A 23,247-nucleotide genomic window follows, 5' to 3' on the forward strand; every position below is an offset into this window, starting at 1 on the left:
AGAAAACTGCCCCACGAAAAGAACCGGCTGCAAGTATTGCTTTTCACCTCCAACGCGGCTGCTGTTGCTTTTAAAATCGGTCTCAGTAACTACGTGACGACTTCAAGACCTCTAACCACCTGCATCCCGGCGCCCTTGGCCATCAGCACCCAGGCACAGCCAAAAAGCACGGCGGCCACCGCAACAGACGGCCCAAGACTTCCGGCCCGGCTCGGGATTCCGCGGAAGCCTGGCTCTTGGGGCGGCGAAGGAGCAGGAGGGGCGGGCCTGCCTCCGTCACGCCTTCTCATTGGTTGCCTTGAGACTTTCCAACATGGCAGCGCCCGGCTCTGCTCTAAATTGCGAGGACTTCGCTGAGTTTCAGGTACGGAGATGAACACGAGGCTGGGTGGCGCCCGGCGGGGAGAAGCGCGCGGGACGTCTCCCTCCCCGCGGTCGGCTGGCACGCACTGATTCGCCTCCTCGCTCTGGGGAACCGGACGGGTACCTTTACTCGCGCCGTAGAGGGGGAGCGGGACGGGCGGGAACAGCAACGTGGAGCAGACGGCGAGAGATTGATTCTCCACCCGTGAAGCGGAGAAGAGGAGGCTCGTTTGGGGGGCGGCGGAGGGGCTGGACCCGGGCTGCTTGAAGGAGAGCCCGCGTGCGTTCCTGGAGGCTGAAAAAGATTCCCATTGCCCAGCACACCCGAGAGCCACGCACGCGCGTGGAGGGATGCCTGCCTGGGTGTATTGTGTTCGAGGTTTTAGAAACGCTCTTCCTTGTAGTTTTCTCTACAATAGATCAGTATTACTGTCCTGCATTGCAGGAAGGAAGAGATGAGAGGGTGAATGGTTTGCCTCTCCGGACGACCTTGGGGGGGATCCCTACCGTAATAGAAAGGTGAATGTCAAAATCAGAGCCTTCCTTTGTCTCGCGAAAAGAAAAGGGGCGAATGGCAGATAATAGGAGCTATCTGAGGGAGCTGAGAGATTATCGAGTCCAGTGAGCAGCAAAATAAAGTATGGAAAAATTCTGAATCAAAATAGAACAAACGAAAGAGGAAAAAAGTTAATTTACACATTTTTTCTGTTATATTAAGTTATGTAATAATTCTTACGCGAGCTTCAATATGATTTTAAAATATTTGCAAAGGCATAGAAAATATAATCTTGTTCTTTCATTCTGTTATTTTAATCATGTTGAAAAGAAGAAAAAATGTACAGAAGGAACATTTTGGCTTCTGCAGTTGGAACTGCAGCCTCTCATTATAGTTGTGGAACATGGAAGACTTGCCCAGTAGAGACAGGACTCAGATTGTTACTCTTGAATATAGGAGGTTAGGGTTAGGGTTAGAATCGCTTCCCCAGAATGAAAAGGTTGGGCTTCACCAGGAATGGTGGTGTCTTGAGGTATTTTTTTTTATTTTAATTCCATTTATATCCCGCCCTTCTCCGAAGACTCAGGGCGGCTTACAAGCTTAGCAGTAGCCTTCATTCTATGTATATGCCTGCTTATTAGGGCTTTCACACACACACCCCCAAGCGGCATTATTACAAAGTCAGCTTATTGCCCCCAACAATCTGGGTCCTCATTTTACCTACCTACATGAGGGAGCAGACATCCTTTTCTTTAGTATAAAGAAGTCTTCATAGCATTCCGATGCTGCTTCAACACAGCGCCACAGACATCATTGCTGGAGAGGAACATGTCATTGCTGGTGTTCCGTTATGTTCCCTCCATTTTGCTGGTAGCTGCTGTTGCTTGGAGTAACAGAATAACCAGAAATATTAGCACAAGACCTGGAATGTTGGCCTCTTTAGATTAAAGTAGGCATGGGATTGAAACCATTGTCCTTAGAAATAAATACAGGCAATCCTTGGTTTAGTGACCATAAATGGAACCAGCAACTAAGTTGTTACTAAAAGTGAACAATAAGTAAACTATGAACGTCCTTACAATCTTATTTCAGCTTTACAGGTTGTAAATGTGAGGATCAATTGCAAACTTTTTCATCACTGTTGTAACTGAATGGTCACTAAACAAGGACTATCTGTTTAGTGTAATGGATAAAAGGGCTAGTCAGGACAAAAATGGGAATTATGACTGTTGAAACCAGAATGACAAGATTCTATTACTTTATTTTGTGGTCTAAAAGTTAATTGTATGAAGTATAGCAGAACAACAACTGTTAAGCCATAGTTGGGTCCACAGTTACTGTAATGGCAAAATACTGCATTAATTACAAATTCAGACTTGATCCCAGAACCAGTTGTGATTTGCTTTGAGACCCCCTAGTCTTTGGTTGTTTTCAGCAGTCGAACAAGGGACAGCCCATCATGAGTGATAACACTCAGTCTAGTAGCAGTAGCAAAGAAATGTACCCCTTCAGGAGTACTATTTGTATAGCTGCATTGTAATTATTTTTTCTATTACTGATTTGCATTACCAAAATTGACTGGATGAGGTATTATCATCTTTCTGAGGAATTTCCTTCCAGATTTTTTTTCTTGAATTTCAAGGCACCTGACTCAAAATGTAGTTTACAATTTTTAAAAGAGTACATTTTTTAAAAAAAATATGGATACAGCCACATAAAAAAGCAACCTCCATGAACCCAGGAGAGGTGTTACTGATCTTATTTGTAACCAGAGACTCACTTCTGTGGTTATAGAATGTGAATGCCTAGATATTACACCAGTGCATCCCAAACTTAGGTTGAATAAAAGTGGGTTTTTTTGGATAATGACATATAAACCTAATCACAACAGGGATACCGTATTTAGATTGACTTAAAGCAGACATGTCAAACTCACGACGTCACGTGACATATTGGAGCTTTTTCCCCATTGCCGGCAATGGGGTGAGCGCGGTTTCCTCATGACCCGTCCGGCCTGTGGGCCGGCAGTTTGAAACCCCTTACTTAAAAGTGTTTTATCTATATGGGGTAAAAAGGACTTTCTGATAAATGGTTTCGGGTAATAAAGGAAAAAGTTTGGGAAGCACAGCATTATAGTGTATTAAAAAGATAAGCTGTGTGTCATCCTGATGATCCTGCTGTTTAGTTGGATCCTTCTCCAGTCTCCTTGATCTTGTATCTCAGCTAGAGTTGGAATCACTTTGAGGGTTGGGAAATTTACCTCTCCATTCCCTAGACCACGGGTTGGGAACCCACGGCTCCGGAGCCGCATGCAACTCTTTAAGCCATCTCCTGCGGCTCCCAGTCCTCCTCCGCCATGTGCAGTTCCGGGGGAAAAAAGTGGGACCAAAAAAGTTCAATCAATCAATTCAAACTTCTCACCAAAAAAAAAAAACTTCGCAAAGTTTGAATTGATTGGTTGAACTTCTTTGGTTTGTGGGACTGCCCACAAGCCGTTTGTGGGACTGCCCACAACCTCTTTGCTTCTTTGGACTGTACGTGGCGGCAGCGGAGGAAGCGACGGGAGGACTGGAAAGGTGAGTGGGCCTTTTTTCTACCAGCTGCGCGGGTGGGGGCGGCCAGTCTCGGGGTGCCCCGGGCCTGCCTCTTCCCTGCCCCTTCCCTGCCCCTTCCCTGCCTGTCTCCCCTCGCCCTGCTCCGCCGCTGCCTCTGCTAGCCTAGGGGTCCGCCGGGGGTCTCGGAAGCTTCCCCTGTCGGCCCTTGCCTTTTGGTCATCCCGCGGGCGGCAGATCCCCCGCGGTGCCTGCCAGGCCTGCTGACCTTGGCAACAAATCCAAGCCACTTCGGGCCAGGCAGCAGAGAAAACGGGGCGGTGGAGGCTGGCAGAGCTGCTGCCTTTGCCTCCTCTTTGTTCGGGCCAGGCAGAGGAGAAAAGGGGGTGGCAGAGGCTGGTGGAGCTGCTGCCTTCGCCTCCTCTTCATTCAGGCCAGGCAGAGGAGAGAAGGGGGCACCTCCAGCTTCTCTCGGTGAGCACACTAGGCTGCTGCAACAGCTGCTGCCGCTGCCACTGCTTTCCTGTTGCTTACGCCCGGCGGGCAGGCGGTGCTGCCACAGCCACCAAAGACGGTGAGCTCAGCGGCTACCACGCCGGGCCTGGAGCACCTCCAGCGTCCCTCAGTGAGCGCACGAGGGCCACCCCAACAGCAGCTGCCACCAGTGGAGCGATTGCCCGGCCCTTGAGGCCCGCTGCTGCCATGGGGGCTGTCACGGAAATTTGTTTCTGCGTGGGAGGCAGAGGCTGACAGAGATGCGGCAGACCTCCAGCGTCTCTCTCGCTGCCACCTCCACCGCTAGTGTCGGCTTCTGCTATGGCCAAAGCACCTCCAGCGTCTCTTGCTGAGCACACTAGGCTGCTGCAACAGCAGCCATCCCCGCCGCCACTTTCCTGTTGCTTACGCCCGGCAGGCAGGTGGTGCTGCCATAGCCGCCAAAGACAGCAAGCGCGGCGGCCCCATGCCGGGCCTGGAGCACCTCCAGTGTCTCTCAGTGAGTGCACTAGGCTGCCCCAACAGCAGCCGCCACTACCGGAGCAATTGCCCGGCCCGCTGCTGCCATTGGGGCCGGCACAGGAATTTGTTTCTGCGGGGAGGCGGAGGCTGACGGAGATGTAGCAGACCTCCAGTGTCTCTCTCGCCGCTGATTCCACCACTACTGTTGTCAGTTTTCGCTACGGCCGAACCCGGGCAGCCTCCTCCACCCCCAGCAGTGGCATCTGGGAGTTCTCCGGTTTCATCGGAACCAATCAGCAAGTGGAAAAATTAGCAGTAGCAGCACTACCGGGAACGGTTTCAATCATTCCCTTCATTGCCAAGCGTCCCCATGGAAGTCAATGGAGGCACTGTGGCTGGCCTTTCGAGTGAATGAGAGCGAGAGAGAAGCATTTTCAAGCAAAATGTGAGTGAATAGAGGGAGAGGGAAGCTTTTTTGAACAAAGTGTGAGTGAATGAGAGAGAGAGCTTTTGCAAACAAAACGTGAGTGAATTGAGAGCAGAGGGGGCAGGGCGGGTGCATGTCTCACCTTAGGCTCCACTCTTCAGTCAAATCCTGTTCTGTGCATGTGCACACATTTTTGCGGCTCCCAGTTTTTCCTTTTGTGAGGGAACCGGTTCCGAGTGGCTGTTTCAGGTTGCCGTCCCCTGCCCTAGACAGCAGGCTGAAATCAGCCATGAAATTCATACCTGCCACAGCAACAATGAACTAGTCTTAGATATGTAATCCAAAACTCTAGTCCTTATCTTTTCTTTTGAACTTTAATCCTGTGATATGGATATGGAAGATATTGTATCGATTCTTGCCTTGGGAGTGAATCTAATTAAACATGGGTATACCTCAGGTTTGAGCTTACACTATGGTAATAAAAGGGACGCGGTGGCTCAGTGGGTTAGGACGCTGAGCTTGTCGATCGGAAGGTCGGCAGTTTGGCGGGTCGAATCCCGAGTGCCGCGTAGCAGAGTGAGCGCCTGTTACTCGTCCCAGCTTCTGCCCACCTAGCAGTTCGAAAGCATGTAAAAATGCAAGTAGAAAAATAGGGACCACTACGGTGGGAAGGTAACAGCGTTCCGTGCGCCTTTGGCGTCTAGTCATGCCGGCCACATGACCACGGAGATGTCCTCGGACAAGCGCTGGCTCTTCGGCTATGAAACGGAGATGAGCACCGGCCCCTAGAGTCGGAAACGACTAGCACACATGTGCGGGGGAACCTTTACCTTTACTATGGTAATAAAAGCATCATTACTTCTCTCTTATTTCATCAATAAGCTATTAGCCTGTGATTGTTAGAATGTCAAATTTCTAGAGAGGTAAGAATGACTAGATGCCTTCTTGGCCACTATGTAACACTGTTGAAAAAGTTGTTCAGAATATATAAAATGGAATTGGTGAGATTTTCACTCCATATAGGCAGAATTCACAGTATTGACCAATACAGTTGTCTAGGACTCCTTTTGACCAGTGCACTCTAAGTCAGATTTTGTAGCATGGTCCCTATCACTTCATCCATGCCTCTTCTGGCTCCTTTGGGGAAAAGATTGGGACATGAAAGGGGTTGTAATGCGCCTTTCCTTAAGAGGTCATCTTTGGAATCAACTATTTGAGAACTGTCACCCATTTTCCAAACTTCCCTTTTTAGGAAATGTCAACTAGGTGGTGCTGATTCATCTTCAAAGTACCCTGGAGAAAGCCAATTATCTAGATCCTTTTCAACCAGATTCATGCTTCCTAAAATGTTTCCCCTGGAAGAAACTGCTGCTAGGGAGGAAGGCCACAATTCAAAAATAATCATTTCTCTGGCAAAATCATAATGCTTATGAATGGCTTCTCCTGGAAGTGAAATTAGCTTCTTTGATTTTAGACTTCCAAAACCTAGTTAAAATCAATTTATTTCAGAGGGCTTTGAAGTGAATTGTGACATTGTCAGGATTATTTTTACAATTTTAACTTTAATTTATTCTGAATGTTTTATTGTATTTTGAAATTGTTGTAAACCAATCAGGGTGATGATTTATTCTAAATTCAATAAATGAGTTGTAAATGAGTTGTATGAGAGTATTCCCATGTTCAGCTAAGCTTGTAAGCCGCCCTGAGTCTTCGGAGAAGGGCGGGATATAAATGGAATTAAAATTAAAAAAAATAAACATGAGGGTGGAGAATTCACTCCTGTTCAGTGAGAGCTGAGTTAGATAGACAGCAGCTTTAACAAGAGCTAGGCTACCATCATTGAATTTCTGGTTTGGTAGGATGGATTTTAACATATTTCCCTCCCGTTCTGAGAATGTTAGTATTAGAGCACATATGGAGAATGACATGTCCCTGAAATGAAGAGGTAGGGGAAGGAGGCATCATAAGTAGAAAAAAGAATACCATCAGGATAAGATAGCAGAAGGAGAAGACATCAACAAGCAAGAAGATATAGATGGATGCAGATGTACAATGTCATGTGTACACTAATGACATTCATGTTGGTTTCTCCATAATACATCCATGTTCAATCAGATTTATTTGTGACAAAGCATGTCCACACAACATCTTGAATCATGAACTAGCCAATTAATTTACCCTTTTGGGTTAGGTAAATAGCCAATGTAGATAACTCATGGTTCAATGCACTATACAAACTTATAAAACTGAATGAATAAATCATGGCTAGCTTAACCCTGAGAAATGTACTTTATAAATACAGTGAATAGAATTGTACAATTGGGAGGGATCTTGGAAGTCGTCTAGTGCAAGTCCCAACTCAGGAGAAGAATCCTCAGACCATCCCAGAAAAAAATGGCTGTCCAATGGTGATGGAGCACCCATAACCTCAGGAGGTGGTCCTTCAGTTGTAAGACTGCTATTGTGTCTCCACTTCTCTTTTAAGCTAAATGTGCTCAATTTCTTTAACCATTCTTCACAGAATTTAGCCACAAGCCCCTCATAATATTTGTCACTTGTTTATGGATTTTTTTTCCAATTCCTCAGCATCTTTCTTGTATTATGGAAGAAGGGTGGAACAAGAGCCAGTTGGGTAGAAGCTTTACATTTCAATTTACAGATTTTTGTAAAAAAAATTCTTGGAAGTTATGGTTTTTCAAAATATAATTAATTAGTTATAGATAGCCTATTTTGCTTTGAAAATTGCTTTGAAAAACCAAAAACCAGTATTAAGCTTTAAGCTAAGAATGAATATCAAAAGCCATGGTCAACAGAGTATAAATCATGAAGGACAATTATAGGCTATATTTCATCCATGCTATGAAGAATCTGTTCTGGTTTAGGTATCCCATAACATTTTCCCATAAAATTGAAATATGAACTCTACACATGCAGAAACCAAATGTTTGATATAGTATGAATTCAGGAATTAAGTTGTAGCCTACAAATGTATTCCAGCTTGTTGAATTCCAGGTCAAATATATTTTTAAGATACGAAGTTATTGTAGGCGTTAAAGCATACTCCCACAACTTGATTTGCTATTCTTTTCATAGAATGAATCAAATGACCTGTCCAGTAAAAAGCATCACAAAATTTTCAAACAAAATCATTTTTGTTGACCATGGCTTTGATCTGGGGATTCCTGCCCTGGGCAGTTTGAACTAAAAGACTTTAGATTCCCTTTCAATCTTATGATCTATTTTAGGAATCTGGCACAACCAACATGTATAGTACTTTGCAGGTTTCCAGGAAATTTAAATATATGGTTCAAAAATATATTACTTGATCTGGTTGCTAATATACTGTTTATTTTTTTAATTCAAATTTTGCAACATTAAGTCTAAGTTTTTCCTCCCCTGCCCCCTCCCACCCAGGAAATGCTCAGGGTAACAAGAACAATTGATGACAGAATAGTCCATGAATTAAACACTACAGTTCCAACAGCTTCTTTCGCAGGAAAAGTTGATGCTAGGCAAACTTGTGAAGAACTTCATCATTCGGTAAATATATTTGTCCTTCCTCTTCATTTAGCTTCTTTCGTTTAAAACCTGATTTTGCTTTCACCAAGTGTATATAATTATTGGCATTTTATAGTGCTATAAATCTGGGAGTACCAACATCTAGGTGACCACTAGATGACAACAAAGGTTGAGAATTTTTCTATAGTTCTTTGCTGTCATCTACCATGTTTTCCTGAAAATAAAACCTATCCTGATTTTTTAGGGTAGGCCTAATATAAGCCCTACTCCAAAAATAAATCCTAATTAGCACCCCGCCCACTCTGTCCCACCTGGCTGCTGCAAAGGGGCAGGAGGCCGCACAGAACATCGCACTGCTGCTGCCACAACAAGGTGAGGCAGGTGGGGGAGGGGGCTGGAGCTGCCCCATGTGCCCCATACCCGCTTCCTTTAGCCCCCCTCCCCCCAGCCAGGCCATTCCTTGCTCTCTTTCACTCCCCTCCCGAGCCAGACTGCCATGCTACCATACTGAGGATGGATGGGTGGGGTAGGCCTGGTCCCCCTGTGCTGTTTTGGAGTCGGGGGGGAGAGAGTAACTGCAAAAGGCTCCGCTGCCACTGTTCGCCTCTGGAGGGGCTTTCTTCACACTTCGCTCCACAGATTACCTGCTGGGTGGCAGCCGCCACCTCCTCTGCCAACACTCGCATGGCTTGCGCCAGAACTGGGCAGCACAAGCCTCCCCTGCTGCCTCCGTCCGCCAGCCCTCCATCGCCACCACTGCAGAGAACAGGGAGCGGAGCAGCTCTGCGCAGCGATGCAGAGCAGAGCACTTGCTTGCCTCCCTGCATCTCCCTTCTCCATTCTCAAAATGGCAGTCCTGTTTCCTGCCACTTCTCTCCCAAAAGCAAAAAATTTCAACACTGCTTTCCAACTCTAGCGCATTTCTCTCCTGCTGAAACAGAGTTCGTGGGACTAAAAAAAAAGTTCAGTCAGACCTTCCAACTTCTTGCAGGGAAAAAAAGATTGGGGTGTTCCACTTCTTGAAGGACCAATTATACGATGGGGCGGGTTTTTTTCTCCTGGATACCTCGCTACATCTAGGTAGGCAGGTGGAGGTCGTGACCAGAGAGGCCCATTCATGCACATATTGCTCTACAATGTCATATAAAAGGCTGCTTTGAAGACTACCGGAAACTGCAGTTTGTGCAAAATGTGGAGCTCGCAGTCATCACATCCACATAATGCCTGTGCTGTGAGCCCTGCATTAGTTGCCCATCGATTCTGAATACAATTCAAAGTGCTGTCTAACACCTTAGATGGCTTGGCTCCTAAGTATATCTTTGGGGCCACTGCCTCCAAGAGGAATCTGCATTATGGCGCTTGCTCCCCAACAAAACCCATTAACAGTTCTCCATTACTGAAAACATTAAAAGAGGCACAGGCTCACAAAGATGTTTTTTTGTTGCAACCCCAATGTTACGGAATAATTCCTGAGATCAAATCGGCACATATCCTAATAGCGCTCTGTAAGCAGGAAAAGTAGCTTTCCCAGGGAGTACTTGGGGGAATGAAGAAGTTAGTATATTGCTTTGTTATTATATTGTTTTATTGTTGTAGACTGCCATCAGCCCGTACAGATTACAGCTGAATATTAAACATTGAAAACAATATATTTTAACACCAACATTTATCAATAAATAGGCCTACAATCAGTAGTTTCTAATTTAGTTACAAAAAGGTGCTTTGAAAGTTATGGGTGTACAAACCTAGCAACTTTCTTCAACCCTTTAAAACTCTCTTTCTTTTCCCTGGATTGGGCAGCAACTAAGAGGTTGGCACCATCCTGCTAATCAGGACAATGGGCATCATGTTGACTTTCTTTAAGTACAGTATGCCAATATAAGCTTCCTTAAGAGGGACTGGCACAATACCAGAGTCAATCACATTCTAATAATTTGACAGCACTAAACCTTTGTTCATCTCAAAGTATTTTTAAAGCAAAATATCTGTTTCCTTTTTGAAATTTTTGTAATTATTGTAAACCAGCAAAATGTCTATATTTTTACTCCAGAGGAACTGGGATGTATACTCTTACTGCAATTGTATGTTACACTCCATGGAAAATATTTTTGTTTTGTCCTGCTTAATTGATTTGTGAGATTTGGTAAGCTTGCTATTAAATTGTTATAGCAGGAATTCAGAAATTGTTTTTCTGGAATCTAAATGGAAGATAATTGGTTGTCATTATATTGAAAAATGCTTGGAAGATAACATCAAATTTTCAATTGCTTTAAATTCATGAGTCGCATTTTATTTACTTGTATAAGAGTGACAGTTTCATCATCTCCATTGGTAGATAAAAGAAGGAAAAATGATGACCAAGAGAATGGAGATTTCCTCTTGATTTCAGAATGCATGCCTATTTAAGGTAGCTAAACACAGCATTGGTTATTTCTCAAGTAGATCTACATAAATAAAAATACGATCTATTTCATAGACTACGAAATAGGGAAAAGTTTGAACAGAGAGCATTGCAATTGAATGTGCATACAACTGAAGGAAAGTTTAATTAAAACTCCTTTTAGAACCCTTGCCACACCCCCTTTTTTAAAGAAAGTGAGCGTAAGTGGTTGCCAATTTCTGTATTTTTAAATGACAAGGATTGCTGCTAACCACTTATTTAATAGCTACAGTATCTGGGCGAGCTATGAACAAAAAGCGCTAAGAATAATAAGAAGCTCTTCTGCTATGTCCATTACATGTGCATAGAAAGTGGTAATTTGATGAAAACCTCATTAATTTCTGCTTTTAACATTTAACGCATTATTGGACTGCTTGCTTATCTGGTTTTCTTTGTTTTTATTTACTGTCTATTTAGTTGAAAGAAGCTCATGAAAGTAGGGAGAGAATAATCAAAAGCTGTATTGCCCAAACTTCTAATGTAGTAAAACGTCTGCAGGAAGAGAGGAAGAAATCTCCGGATGACATAACTTTACTAAAACAACTCAGGAAAGAGCAGACAAAAGTAAGTAGCAGAATTTGGTTACTTTGAGTTCTATCATACGACGTTTCCCTGAAAATAAGCCCTAGCTTGAAATTTACGCGTGCACCTAATATAAGCTCTATGCCCAAAATAAGCCCTAGTTTTGGGGTGAGGCACACAAGTAAAAATCAAGCTTGGGTAGGAGGGTGGAGCTGCCCCATGTTCCCCGCACCTGCTTACCTTAGGACCGCTGCAGCCAGGCCTCCCATGCCCCGACACCTGTTGCACTGCTACCCGAGTTCTGCGGCCGCATGCCACATGGCGCATTGCACCGTTGCCGTTCGCAGGAGGCTGCACGGCTTGGCGCGCTGGTGCTGCCACTCGTGGCAGGAGACCATGTGGCTTGTTGCACCAATTTCACTGCAGCTGTTCGCAGCACTGACACGATGAGCCACACAGCCTCCTGTCATGAGCGGTGGCATCAGCGCGACGAGCCATGCATCCTCCTGAGAGTGGCAGCAACAGTGCGATGCGCCACATGGCGTGCGGCTTCAAGTGGCTGCAGAAGAACTCTAGCAGCGGCATGACAGGAGTTGGGGTATGGGAGGCCTGGCTGCGGCGGTCCTAAGGTAACCGGGTGAGACATCCAAAAAAATAAGACCTGGTGCCTCTTTCGGAGACAAAAATATAAGACTGGTTCTTATTTTCAGGGAAACACGGTATAAAATATGACTGAAAATTGATTTCCAGCAGTGTCACAGGAAAATAAAACATTTAAAATTACAAAAATAATATCTGTAGTTTGACATAATCATTCTAATGCTAGAAAAGGACCAGTTCTCTCTTAATGATGTATCTGTCATTAAATATTTCTCTATGCCCATGCTTCACTGGAGAAAACACATAGAAATAGAAATCATGAATTGACAAACTGGCTGTTGCAGAGATTGTATTATTAGATAAGGCAACATCTTTTTCAGTTGAAGCTCGACTCCTGGCGTCTTCATAATGGTGCAGTTATCTCAGCCACAATATGGACTTGCCTTGACATATTCCAGAATGTTAGTTCAACATCCGAGTTTTGCTTTGAGCCCTGGGGATTCATTCTAAGTACTGATCAAGCCTGATCCTCTTCAGCCAAGATCAGCTTGTTAATACAACAGTATTACCCGGGGGGGGGGGGGCGGAATTGACCCTGTGTTCTAGCCCTATCTTAGGTACAAAGCCAATCACCCTCTCTCAGCCATAGGAAACAGGCTACAGCAAACTATTTCCAAAAATGTAGGGACTGATTCAACTAGTTGAAGGAGTTAAGACTGTCTTTCTCACATACAGAGAGAAAAAAATTAGGAATCTACCATTATTATAATTTTCTCACGTACTAAGCAAAATATATATATGCACAGACACAAACGCACACACATATACACAATTTGATATTGTGTTACATATATAAATATGTCTTGTTAAACATACATAATTAAGTCTTGTTTGTGAAAATGTGTACAAAAGTTGTTCTGGTAATATAAATTAATAATTAAATTATTATTAATGTTTGCTTGTTGTTGTTGTTAGTTGCGAAGTCGTGTCCGACCCATCGCGACCCCATGGACAATGTTCCTCCAGGCCTTCCTGTCCTCTACCATCTTCTGGAGTCCATCTAGGCTCACGCCTACTGCTTCAGTGACTCCATCCAGCCACCTCATTCTCTGTCGTCCCCTTCTTCTATTGCCTTCAATCTTTCCCAGCATTAGGCTCTTCTCCAGTGAGTCCTTCCTTCTCATTAGGTGGCCAAAATATTTGAGTTTCAACTTCAGGATCTGGCCTTCTAAAGAGCAGTCAGGGTTGATCTCCTCTAGGACTGACCTGTTTGATCGCCTTGCAGTCCAAGGGACTCGCAGGAGTCTTCTCCAGCATCATAGTTCAAAGGCCTCAATTCTTTGGCTCCCAGCCTTTCTTATGGTCCAGCTTTCACTGCATACATTGCAACTGACAATAGCCTTGACTATACGCACTTTTGTTGGCAGGGTGATGTCTCTGCTTTTAGTATGCTGTCTAGATTTGCCATGGCTTTCCTCCCCAGGAGCAAGCGTCTTTTAATTTTCTTGGCTACAGTCCCCATCTGCGGTGATCTTGGAGCCCAGGAAAATAAAATCTGTCACTACCTCCATTTCTTCCCCATCTATTTGCCAGGAATTGAGAGGGCCGGATGCCATGATCTTGGTTTTCTTAATGTTAAGTTTCAAGCCAACTTTTGCACTCTCCTTCTTCACCCACAACAAGAGGCTCTTTAGTTCCTATTCACTTTCTGCCATTAGAGTGGTATCATCTGCATATCTTAGGTTGTTGATATTTCTCCCGGCAATTTTAATTCCAACTTTTGATTCATCTAGCCCTGCCTTTCTCATGATGTGCTCTGCATATAAGTTAAATAGGCAGGGTGACAGTATACAGCCTTAACCGGACTCCTTTTCCAATTTTGACCCAATCAGTGGTTCCGTGTCCAGTTCTCGCTGTTGCTTCTTGACCCGCATATAGATTTCTCAAGAGACAATGTTTGCTAGCTGAAGTCAAACCCAGTTTCAAAGGAAAGCAAACATAAAATTTAACCTATAAATCATGCATCTACATTTCTGAGCAGTCCTTGTGATGCTCATTTAGATGTAGAAAGACAGGTAAATGGTTCAGTCTCTTCTATAATGATAGTAAAGACTGGAAACTTCCATGCTCTATCAATTTTTTGCAATTTTTGTGATCTTAAAATATACTGTATTCATTTCAGCTGCTCTCTGGTGGCTTCCAAAACCTTTGGTATAGTATTTATTGTTAAAGATGCTGAGTATTGACAAAAGAAAAAAGGTTTCCTGAAACAGAACGAATTGTGAAATTATTTTTTGTCCAGAAGAGAGCAGTACAGAGCAAGGCGACTAACATACTTTGAGCACTGCAACTCCAACAGTTAGCTGGAGCCCTCAGTTTCTTCCTAAAGAGTTGCAAAGGGGTCCACTGGATAAAAAATAAGGCTCTACTGTCTAGATCCTTGCCATATGAAGGTAATTTCAGACATCAGAATCTGCAAATTTTTATAAGACAAATGTGAAATGATGGGATTTAATAATACATTGCTATATTTCTGTCCATGTAATTGGACGCACTTTGTTGTCTTGACTCACCAAGATCAAATTAAAATTAACTGCTATTATTACTAAAAAAAAGTCTTGGTTGTTTTAACAGCTAATTAGGACATATTCAAGGACATATGTTGAATAAAGAATTTGTCATTGTAGGGATTTAAATCATCTATAACAGAGGTGTCAAACTCTCAACATTACATGACGTGTCGCAACATATTGTGACTTTTTTTCCATTGCCGGCAATGGGGTGGGTGTGGTTTTGCCATGATGCATCCAGCCCACAGGCCGGCAGTTTGACACCCCCGATCTATATGATAACATCATCACCCAGGTGATGTAATTATTTGTGTCATTGCATCATTATGCCTCCGAAATAAATTGATTTAAATAATGTAGTTTGCATCATTTGCTTGATGACATCACCATGCAAATATTGCAGATCATGGCCAAATTAGATAAACTCTGTTGCATTAAAGTTTGGTAAATCAAATTTTCACTGCATTACAATAGCCCATTCAAAAGTATATTCTCTGTTTTTGCAATTTTTCAGCTGGGGTGAAAAGACAAAAGATTTTCTAATTTCTCACCAGTATGAATTTTAGCTTTAGCTTTGTTCTCTTCTAAATATCTAGAAAATGCTTACACTTTTAATATTTAATTCCCCAATATTCTACAATGAAATTCAAGTTTTTCATAGGAAGATTTATTTCTTGAATGGTGAGGAAACTTGATTAAATATTTTATTTTAATCTGTTGTAAGTATATTTTTAATATTTTTATCCAAAAAATACAATCTGTCTGCTCATGGTCAGTCCCAGCTGTTATGCTAAGTCTCTAAATCCTTTCTTCTTTTCTCTTTCTCATAGTTGAAATTAATGCAGTCAGAGTTAAATGTTGAAGAAGTGGTAAATGACAGAAGCTGGAAGGTAAGGAACAGTCCTAATTTGTGAATTTTTGTCATACCATATTAAGGCTCTGATTGATGGGGGAAGAAGACTAGACAGAGAAGTTAAATCCAAATATGAAAATCAGATAGAAATATCTTACATAGACACATACTCTCTTCAGTGTGACTATACAAAATAGTGCATGCAAGTAGTCTTCAACTGTAATGGAGCCTAGAACTTCCATCATAAATCATAACTCAAGACACCATGTGACCAACCTGATTTTACAGCCCTTTTTGCAACAGTCCTTAAGTGAACACTGCAATTGTTAAGCGAACACCACATTCATTAAGCAAGTCAATGCATTCCTACAGGCATTACTTGCCAGGAACCATCTGAAAAGGTTGATTTCTAACCAAAAAAAAAGTTGCAAATCCTGTCACATGACCACAGAACTGCAACTGGCCATAAAGATCATGTGGCTGCAATAATGTGACGACAGGGCTACTAACATCAGAACTTTGGAATGGTTCTGTCATAAAAACCTCTGCCCGCCATGTGTGGAAATATTTCAGCCAGTTATTTCAACCCTTTTATTCTGAAAGCTACAAACCTGGACAATTAGATATCACTTGTTTTGTTTTTCTGAGCACCTACATTTGGCTCCCTTTACTGCTTTACAGCACAGTAGCTAATTAGGTTTTTAGATACTTGGATCCATTCACATTTGTATCAATCAACTTTCTGTTTTGCTATTTTAGATATTTAATGAACGCTGCAGAACTCATTATAAGCCCCCAAAGACACAATAATGCAAATGAGGGGGAAAGATTTCCCTGAAAGTGGTCTTCAGTCATGCAAATAAACTGGAAAAGAAACATGGAACAAAATGCATGGGACCTCTTGAAAAATGATACCCACGAGATCTAGTACAATGAGTGATTTTGCTAATAAAGATAAACCAACTGTTAATTTGTACAAGACATATGAGGAAAAAAACATTAAAAATATTCAGACGGAATGTTATGTCACATATTTGGCCTCTTTTGATATAGCAGCAAATGTACTTTACTTTTATTCATGCTCATGTACCTGGAGATTTTTACATATAAAACAGCATTATACTCTGCTAATTGTGTAGGATCTTTTTACACTCCAAGAAATATTGAAGGTAAACAAAACATTTTTCTAATTACCAACAATGTATAATCCGAGTGTAATCACATCACATTGTGATGGCATGTTTCAGAGATGTGAGAGTCTTATACTGCAGGGGTTCCCAACCCCCAGCATCAGTCCATAGCCCTCCAGGAACCGAGCCGCGCAAGTTGAGCAAAGCCCCATCTGCACGTGCATGGGATCCAGGCAGCATCCAAAATCAAGCCTCCCCAGTCAGTGGAAAAACTGCCCCCCATGGAACCAGTCCCTAGCACCTTTAGAAATTTTTGTTTAATAAAGCATACACATGAAATTAGTAAGGTTGAATTTTGGAATGTTCTGTATGAATATGGACTTCAAGGTTTGATTTCTGAATGTGATAGTAGTGTATGATAATTTATAGAAGCATCATTTTGGTTGTTTGAAGACAGTGTTAGCTATGAAGAAATCATTGGATCCCTGGTGGTGTGGTGGTTAAAGTGCAATATTGCAGGAAAACTCTGCCTTCAGCCAGGAGTTCAATCCAGACGGGCTCAAGGTTCATTCAGCTTTTTATCCTTCTGAGGTTGGTAAAATGAGGACCCAGAATGTTGGGGGCATTATGCAAATAATGCTTCTATATTGTAAATAGCCAAGAGAATGCTATAAAGCATTATGGGGTGGTATATTAGTCTAAATGCTATTGCTATTGCTGTTGCTAGTTACAGAAATAGATAAGCCAATCTCTTGCTTCATTTTGGTTTTCTAAACTATACAATCCAACTATATTTTCATCGTTCATATTTCCACATCTTGCTTGAATGATTTTTTTGGCAGCTGCACTACACTGCCAGCTCATACTTAAGGGTTTATCCATTAGGACACCTAGATCCCTCTCACAATCACTAATTATTAAGCCAGGTACCACCTAATTTATACCTGTGTATTTGATTTTTCTTGCTTAAATGTATGACTTTACTTTTCTCAGCTCTGAATTGCATTTTGTTGGATAGGTCCAGTGTTCAGGTCTGTCAAGATCCTTTGGTATATTAAGACAATTAAGTATTTGCTATTTCCCTCAGCCTGACATTTGCAAATATGATGAGTTCCCCTTCTGTCTCCTTATCTAAATCATTTATGAAGATGTTAAATAGCTTGATAGAACCTTGAGATATTCCGCTGCATGTACAGTGGTGGCCAAAATTGTGGAAACATTTTGGGAAAAGTACATTTGGGTTTGATGGCTAATAACACCACTTTTTTGGAGTAGCACCCTAAAATTATATATCAATGGAAAGATAATTTAATCAAGAATGTAATGCAACAAAGTTTGTTCAATTATCTGTATTCTACGAAAAGTTATAGCCAAATAACCAAAAAAAGGAAGCACAACTTGCTTAGGTTGATATCAGGTAGTTTTCCTTCATCTGATTGTAGCCAATGAGCATGACTGTTTAGAGAGCCAATCAGGTGTCATCTTGTTTTGACAATGAGCCAATCAGATCACAGTAGAATTCAGTTACTGATGTCATGTATTGAAGCTGAGAGGAGGACATTTGTCAGTGTGTTATGTGATTGCTATGAAGTTGGTTGTGTTTTTTTTGTTATTTCATTTAGTGAGCTTGTAAAACGTAATGAAATTAAAGTAATGGTGCAAAGAGTTGACTGGTTGCCCAGAAAGCAATGTAAAATAGTATTATTAAGTGAACAAGGCTACAGTTATAAAGAAATTAGAAGAAAAATTGGTGGAAATTGCCTCAGAGGTTTGGTAACTTTCTACACATATTTGAATCTCTGAAGTAGTTTGAGAAGTTTTTTTAAACATCCTTAGCGTATAGCTGATCTATGAACCCAATGGATTTTATTTAAAGATTTTTCAAATATATCTAATAATTTGCTCCTTCATCTCCTTTAACTCCCTCTTTAGTCAAAGAGTAGCTTTTTTGTAAGTCAAGAATTGCTGGCCAATCAGCAATCATGAAAACCAGAATGTTTTAGCCACCCACAACAAAGCAGACCAAGCTACAAATTATTAAAAGTAATAAACTAAAACCACAATTTTCTGCCCTTTATATTTCTGCATCAAATTTATATAAAAAAAGATACTCCACACTTCCTTAGTTTGGCTTGCCTTAGCAGCCTTCTTCCTTGTGTAATACTAAAGAAATCCCCAAAATGGCACAGATCTTCAAAAAAAGTTAACAGATTGTAGCTTAATGAAGATTAATAGTCCTTAAAAATGATTAAGAAATGAAAGGCATTACTTACTGTTTGTTTGAAAAATAAACTCCAAAATGGCTGGTTCTTCAACAAGGAACTGATTGCAGCCCTGCCTCCCAATTTTTGGCACACAAGTTGCTTAGAAGCACAGTTCCTGAAGCTACTTGCATACCTTTGATGTATCAGAGGATCTTGAGGGATAATTCTAGGATTTTCCCTAACCCAGGAGAGTCATATAAACTAAAGGAATTCTGGTTCCTTCTGTTGATAGTTGAAAAAGCTACATTCCAGGGAAAAATCCTTCAGGGATCCCTCCCTGGGGATGTAATCAATCGGCCATCTTTTTACCGGAAGTAACAAATGCACTGAACATTCCAGAATCTTCCGAGATCTTAATGTCAGGCTGATAGGTCTGTAGTTTCCTGGATTCACTTTTCCCCCCTTTTTGAAGATGGGAAACCCATCAGCTCTTTTCCAGTCCTCTGGTACTTCTGGTATTTCCCCAGTGCTCTAGAAGCTTTGAAGGATTTTGTTCAGGTTTCTGAGATCACATCTGCCAATTCCTTCAGAAACCTGAGATTACGCTATTAGTATATTGCACTATTAGTATTACACCATTAGTACTCCAAAGCAAGATTATAAAAGAAGTATTTTATGGAGAATTGATGATATAGAGCAGGGGTGTCAAACTGCCAGCCTGCGGGCCGGACATGTCACCAAGAAAACGCGCCCACCCCATTGCCAGCAATGGGGAAAAAGCTCTGATACGTCGCACAACGTCACATGACGTCGCAAGTTTGACATGTCTGGTATAGAGAGAATCAATTATAAAACAAATGTATGAAGGAAGATTATAAGGGTCAAGAGGAAGATTGAAAAAATTACAACTGAAAGAGTTGTTGAATCCTCTGCAAGAAAAAGGTGAGAAGCTGCAAAAATTGTATCAAATGATGAATATGGTGGGAGCTAGGATGATTTACAAAGATGAAAAGGCATGGAGATAAACAGTGTTAGTATATGTTGGTTTCGGTTATACTTCCTTCTCTTTTCCCCATATCACGTATTTAGTTTTTATTCCTCTTTTCTGGGCTCTACATAACATTTATCCTCAAAATAAATAGCAGGAGGAATATGTATGACTTGAGAACCATTGAAAGTTCTACATAAAAGTGAGATTGCTTCTAGTGTTTTTGCATAGAAACACTACTTTAATAGGCATATTTAAGGTTTCAACATTGATCAAACCTTTAGATGTCTTGATGGAGCTCTTTCTATATTATTACGTTTCCAAACACTTGTACAACATTTATTGCACCTCAGCTGGTTGATAGTGCTTGCTGCCCTTGAGCTCACAAACTGAGCAAGGTTGGTGGGGCCTCATTAGTATGTTGATGGGAGCCTACTGGGGCTATGAGCCAAAATGGGAAAATGGAAAACCTCCTGAGCAAAGACTGACAAACACCCTCCATGCTGTTATCAGTAAAATCACATGGTTGTGACAATAGTGTCAATATGAATTCTGCTCATCAATAAAGGTTTCAATTTTTTCTAGAATGGTGCAATATATGAATATCACAAGATCACAAGATACGAATGAAGAAAATTATTTCAGTGTTAAGGGAAGCTCAGACTAGTTTGGAGACTTTTCAAACAAAGCCAGTGATAAGAGTTGAAAAGAATTATCAGGTCTGAATGTCCCCATGGATAATTAAATGAAGATTACCTACATAGTCCTATTGATGACATTGTAGGAAATTCCTCAGATTCTGAGTTAGGTTTATCTGATTTAACAGTCTGTATTCTGCTAGCGCCTTGCTGGTAGGAAGTTTCTTATAGCGTTTACCCAAAATATCCATCTCTCTCATTTATAACATTTGTTTGCCCTGCTTGCAACTTCTATCTTTCAGATAAATTCTTCTCTAAAACAAACATATTAACTTGTCTCTTTCAATGTTTCCTTAAAGAATGTAGGATTTTGCTCTTCTAGTGATCTTCCAGTATCTTTACTAACTCTTCTTGAGTCGCCTTCTTGCTGGTTATTGATTATTCCTTTTTTCTTCTTATCTGAGGACCTGCTACCGTATCCCTTGGTTTTTTTTCTGAGTTAATTTATACATGTCCCCCTTTTTAAAAAATAAAACAGTATTTCATGACTGAGTCAGTCACCATGTCAAGGCTGTAGAAAAGCCCATAGATCACAAAGATGCAAGGTTGGGTGTCTGTTGCTCTGTTCTCCTTTGTGGTAACTGCTCTTCCAGATATTTTAGAGGTGCTGAAATGTCAGCGTGCCATGAGAACACCAAATGAGTTCCCACCTGTAATTTATATAAAATTGAGACTGTCAAAACCCATTGTATGATATTTAATTTTAGCTCTGTGAGATCAGAGAGTTGCACTCTTTTCTTTCAACTGGACATCATAGCTTCCAGCTAAAATGATCCACATTCCTAGACAGACGTTTAGGAAATAGATACTGATGCATTTTTATTTGCAAAACAATTGGTTTTTATCTCTGCTGGTGTTGGTGGCTACATAACATATCATAGTAAAAAAAAATCCAGTGCTAATTTTCAATACCTCAATGATTAGGAGGGGCTGTTGCAGCACCTTTAGTTACTCATAGCACTTTGCTTTGTTACCTTCAGTCACTCATAGCATGTTTGTCAAACATTGTTGTAGCCTTTCTGCAACCGATAACCATGATTTGCTAAAGAAACCCAATTTGCTTAGTTTCATACAATATATTAAGCCAGACATCATGGTTTATAATTCCAGAGCTCCATTGTTATAATTAAGATTTATATCTGTCTTTCCTTCAACTTACTTGGAATCTCCATTTTATCTCCATAAAAACACCTCAGTGAGTGAGTTCTAAAATTGAGGAGAGACTTGAACCTGAGTCTTATTGGTTATCTCTTCAACTGCTGTAACACACTGACTCATTCTCACATGCTAAGCCAAAACCAAACTAACCACATTTGGACTTTTTATTTATTAAATTTATATGCCACCCATCTCCCCAATAGCGTGACTCTGGGCTGCTTAGAGAACAGAAAAAGATAAATAGAAAAGCAATTAAAAATTTAAAGTTGCATATTTAAAATTTAAAACTATGCAGAAAATCAGGACTAAGGAGATGGATGGAATGGGTTAAGTCTTCTTATCCTATCAACAACCTCCAGCGGTGAGCACTCCTCTCATGACCCCAAGCCAACCAGCAAAACCAAGTTTTAATGCCCTTCTGGAAGGCTAAAGGGTGCGAGCAATTCTCACCTCTGGTCGTAGAGTGTTCCACAGGGTTGGGGCCACAGCAGAAAAGGCTCTTCCCTGTGACTCCACCTGCTGGAATTCCTTAGCAGATAGAGTCCATAGCAGGCCTCTTCTGCTGGCATGAGTGGGGCAGGCTAGGTCCATTGGGTGGAGTAAAAGGTAAAGGTAAAGGTTCCCCCGCACATGCGTGCTAGTCGTTTCCAACTCTAGGGGCCGGTGCTCATCTCCGTTTCAAAGCCGAAGAGCCAGCGCTTGTCCAAGGACGTCTCCGTGGTCATGTGGCCGGCATAACTAGACGCCAAAGGCGCACGGAACGCTGTTACCTTCCCACCGGAGTGGTCCCTATTTTTCTACTTGCATTTTTTACGTGCTTTCGAACTGCTAGGTTGGCAGAAGCTGGGACGAGTAACAGGCGCTCACTCTGTTACGCAGCACTCGGGATTCGACCCGGCAAACTGCCGACATTCTGATCGACAAGCTCAGCGTCCTAACCCACTGAGCCACCGCGTCCCTATTGGGTGGAGACAACTCCTCAAATATCCTAGGCCCATGCCATACAGGGCTTTAGCAGTATTAACAATAATCAACAATAATTGGACCAGAAGCAGACTGATAATCAATACAGATCATGCAGCAGTGGTATTGTATGTGCCATCCTAGGGCCTTCCCAGAACTGCGCACACTGCTGCATTCTGCCCTAGCTATAGCTTTCGAATACTCTTCAAGGGTAGCCTCATGTAGAGCACATTGCAGTAATCCAACTGAGAGATGACTAGAACATGAGCAATCATGTGCAGAGCCTCATGATCTAAATAAGGGTGCAATTGGTGTACATGAAGTTGCACAAAGACCCTCCTAGCCACAACTGCCACCTACTTTTTGAACAGGAGTTGTGAGTCCAGGAGACTCCCAGGCTGCACACCAAGTCTGGAGTGCAGCCCCATCCAAAACTAAAGATGATAAACAGTTCACGAGGTGCCCTGCACCCACAGCCGTTCTATGTTGCCAGGGTCCAGTTGTCCCATATCCAGATCCCCACAGCCTCCAGGCACTGAGCCTGAGAAAGGGCAGCCACAGCATCACTTGGATCACCAGGGATGGAGATGTAATGCAGACTGATAATAATTCATCCAGTGGTGTTAAACAATCTTGCGCAGTGGTTTCATGTAAATTTTAAAAAGAAGTGAGTATTGAGCCCTATGGCATCCCACAAGGGAATGGCCATGGGCTGGACCTCTCGCTCTCTATAAACACTGATTGGGACTGGCCTTGGAAAAACCAGTGCCAAAGCACTGCAGTATTGCTCCATGCAGCCCCAAGCCA

The 23,247-nt window shown here is 42.0% G+C and overlaps 1 protein-coding gene across 1 annotated transcript; it reads left to right on the forward strand.

The window, feature by feature from the left end:
• The first annotated feature begins 291 nt into the window (after positions 1-291).
• Positions 292-16,857, forward strand: MIX23 (mitochondrial matrix import factor 23). The gene is made up of 5 exons (XM_081318165.1): positions 292-364; positions 8,210-8,335; positions 11,172-11,318; positions 15,277-15,336; positions 16,059-16,857. Exons 1-5 carry the CDS (start codon positions 314-316, stop codon positions 16,107-16,109), a joined length of 435 nt encoding a protein of 144 aa, XP_081174291.1. The 5' UTR covers positions 292-313; the 3' UTR covers positions 16,110-16,857.
• Positions 16,858-23,247: the final 6,390 nt, after the last annotated feature.

This window comes from Vipera berus (genome assembly GCF_964194415.1).
Source record: "Vipera berus genome assembly, chromosome: 2".
In the NCBI taxonomy this organism is placed as follows: domain Eukaryota; kingdom Metazoa; phylum Chordata; class Lepidosauria; order Squamata; family Viperidae; genus Vipera; species Vipera berus.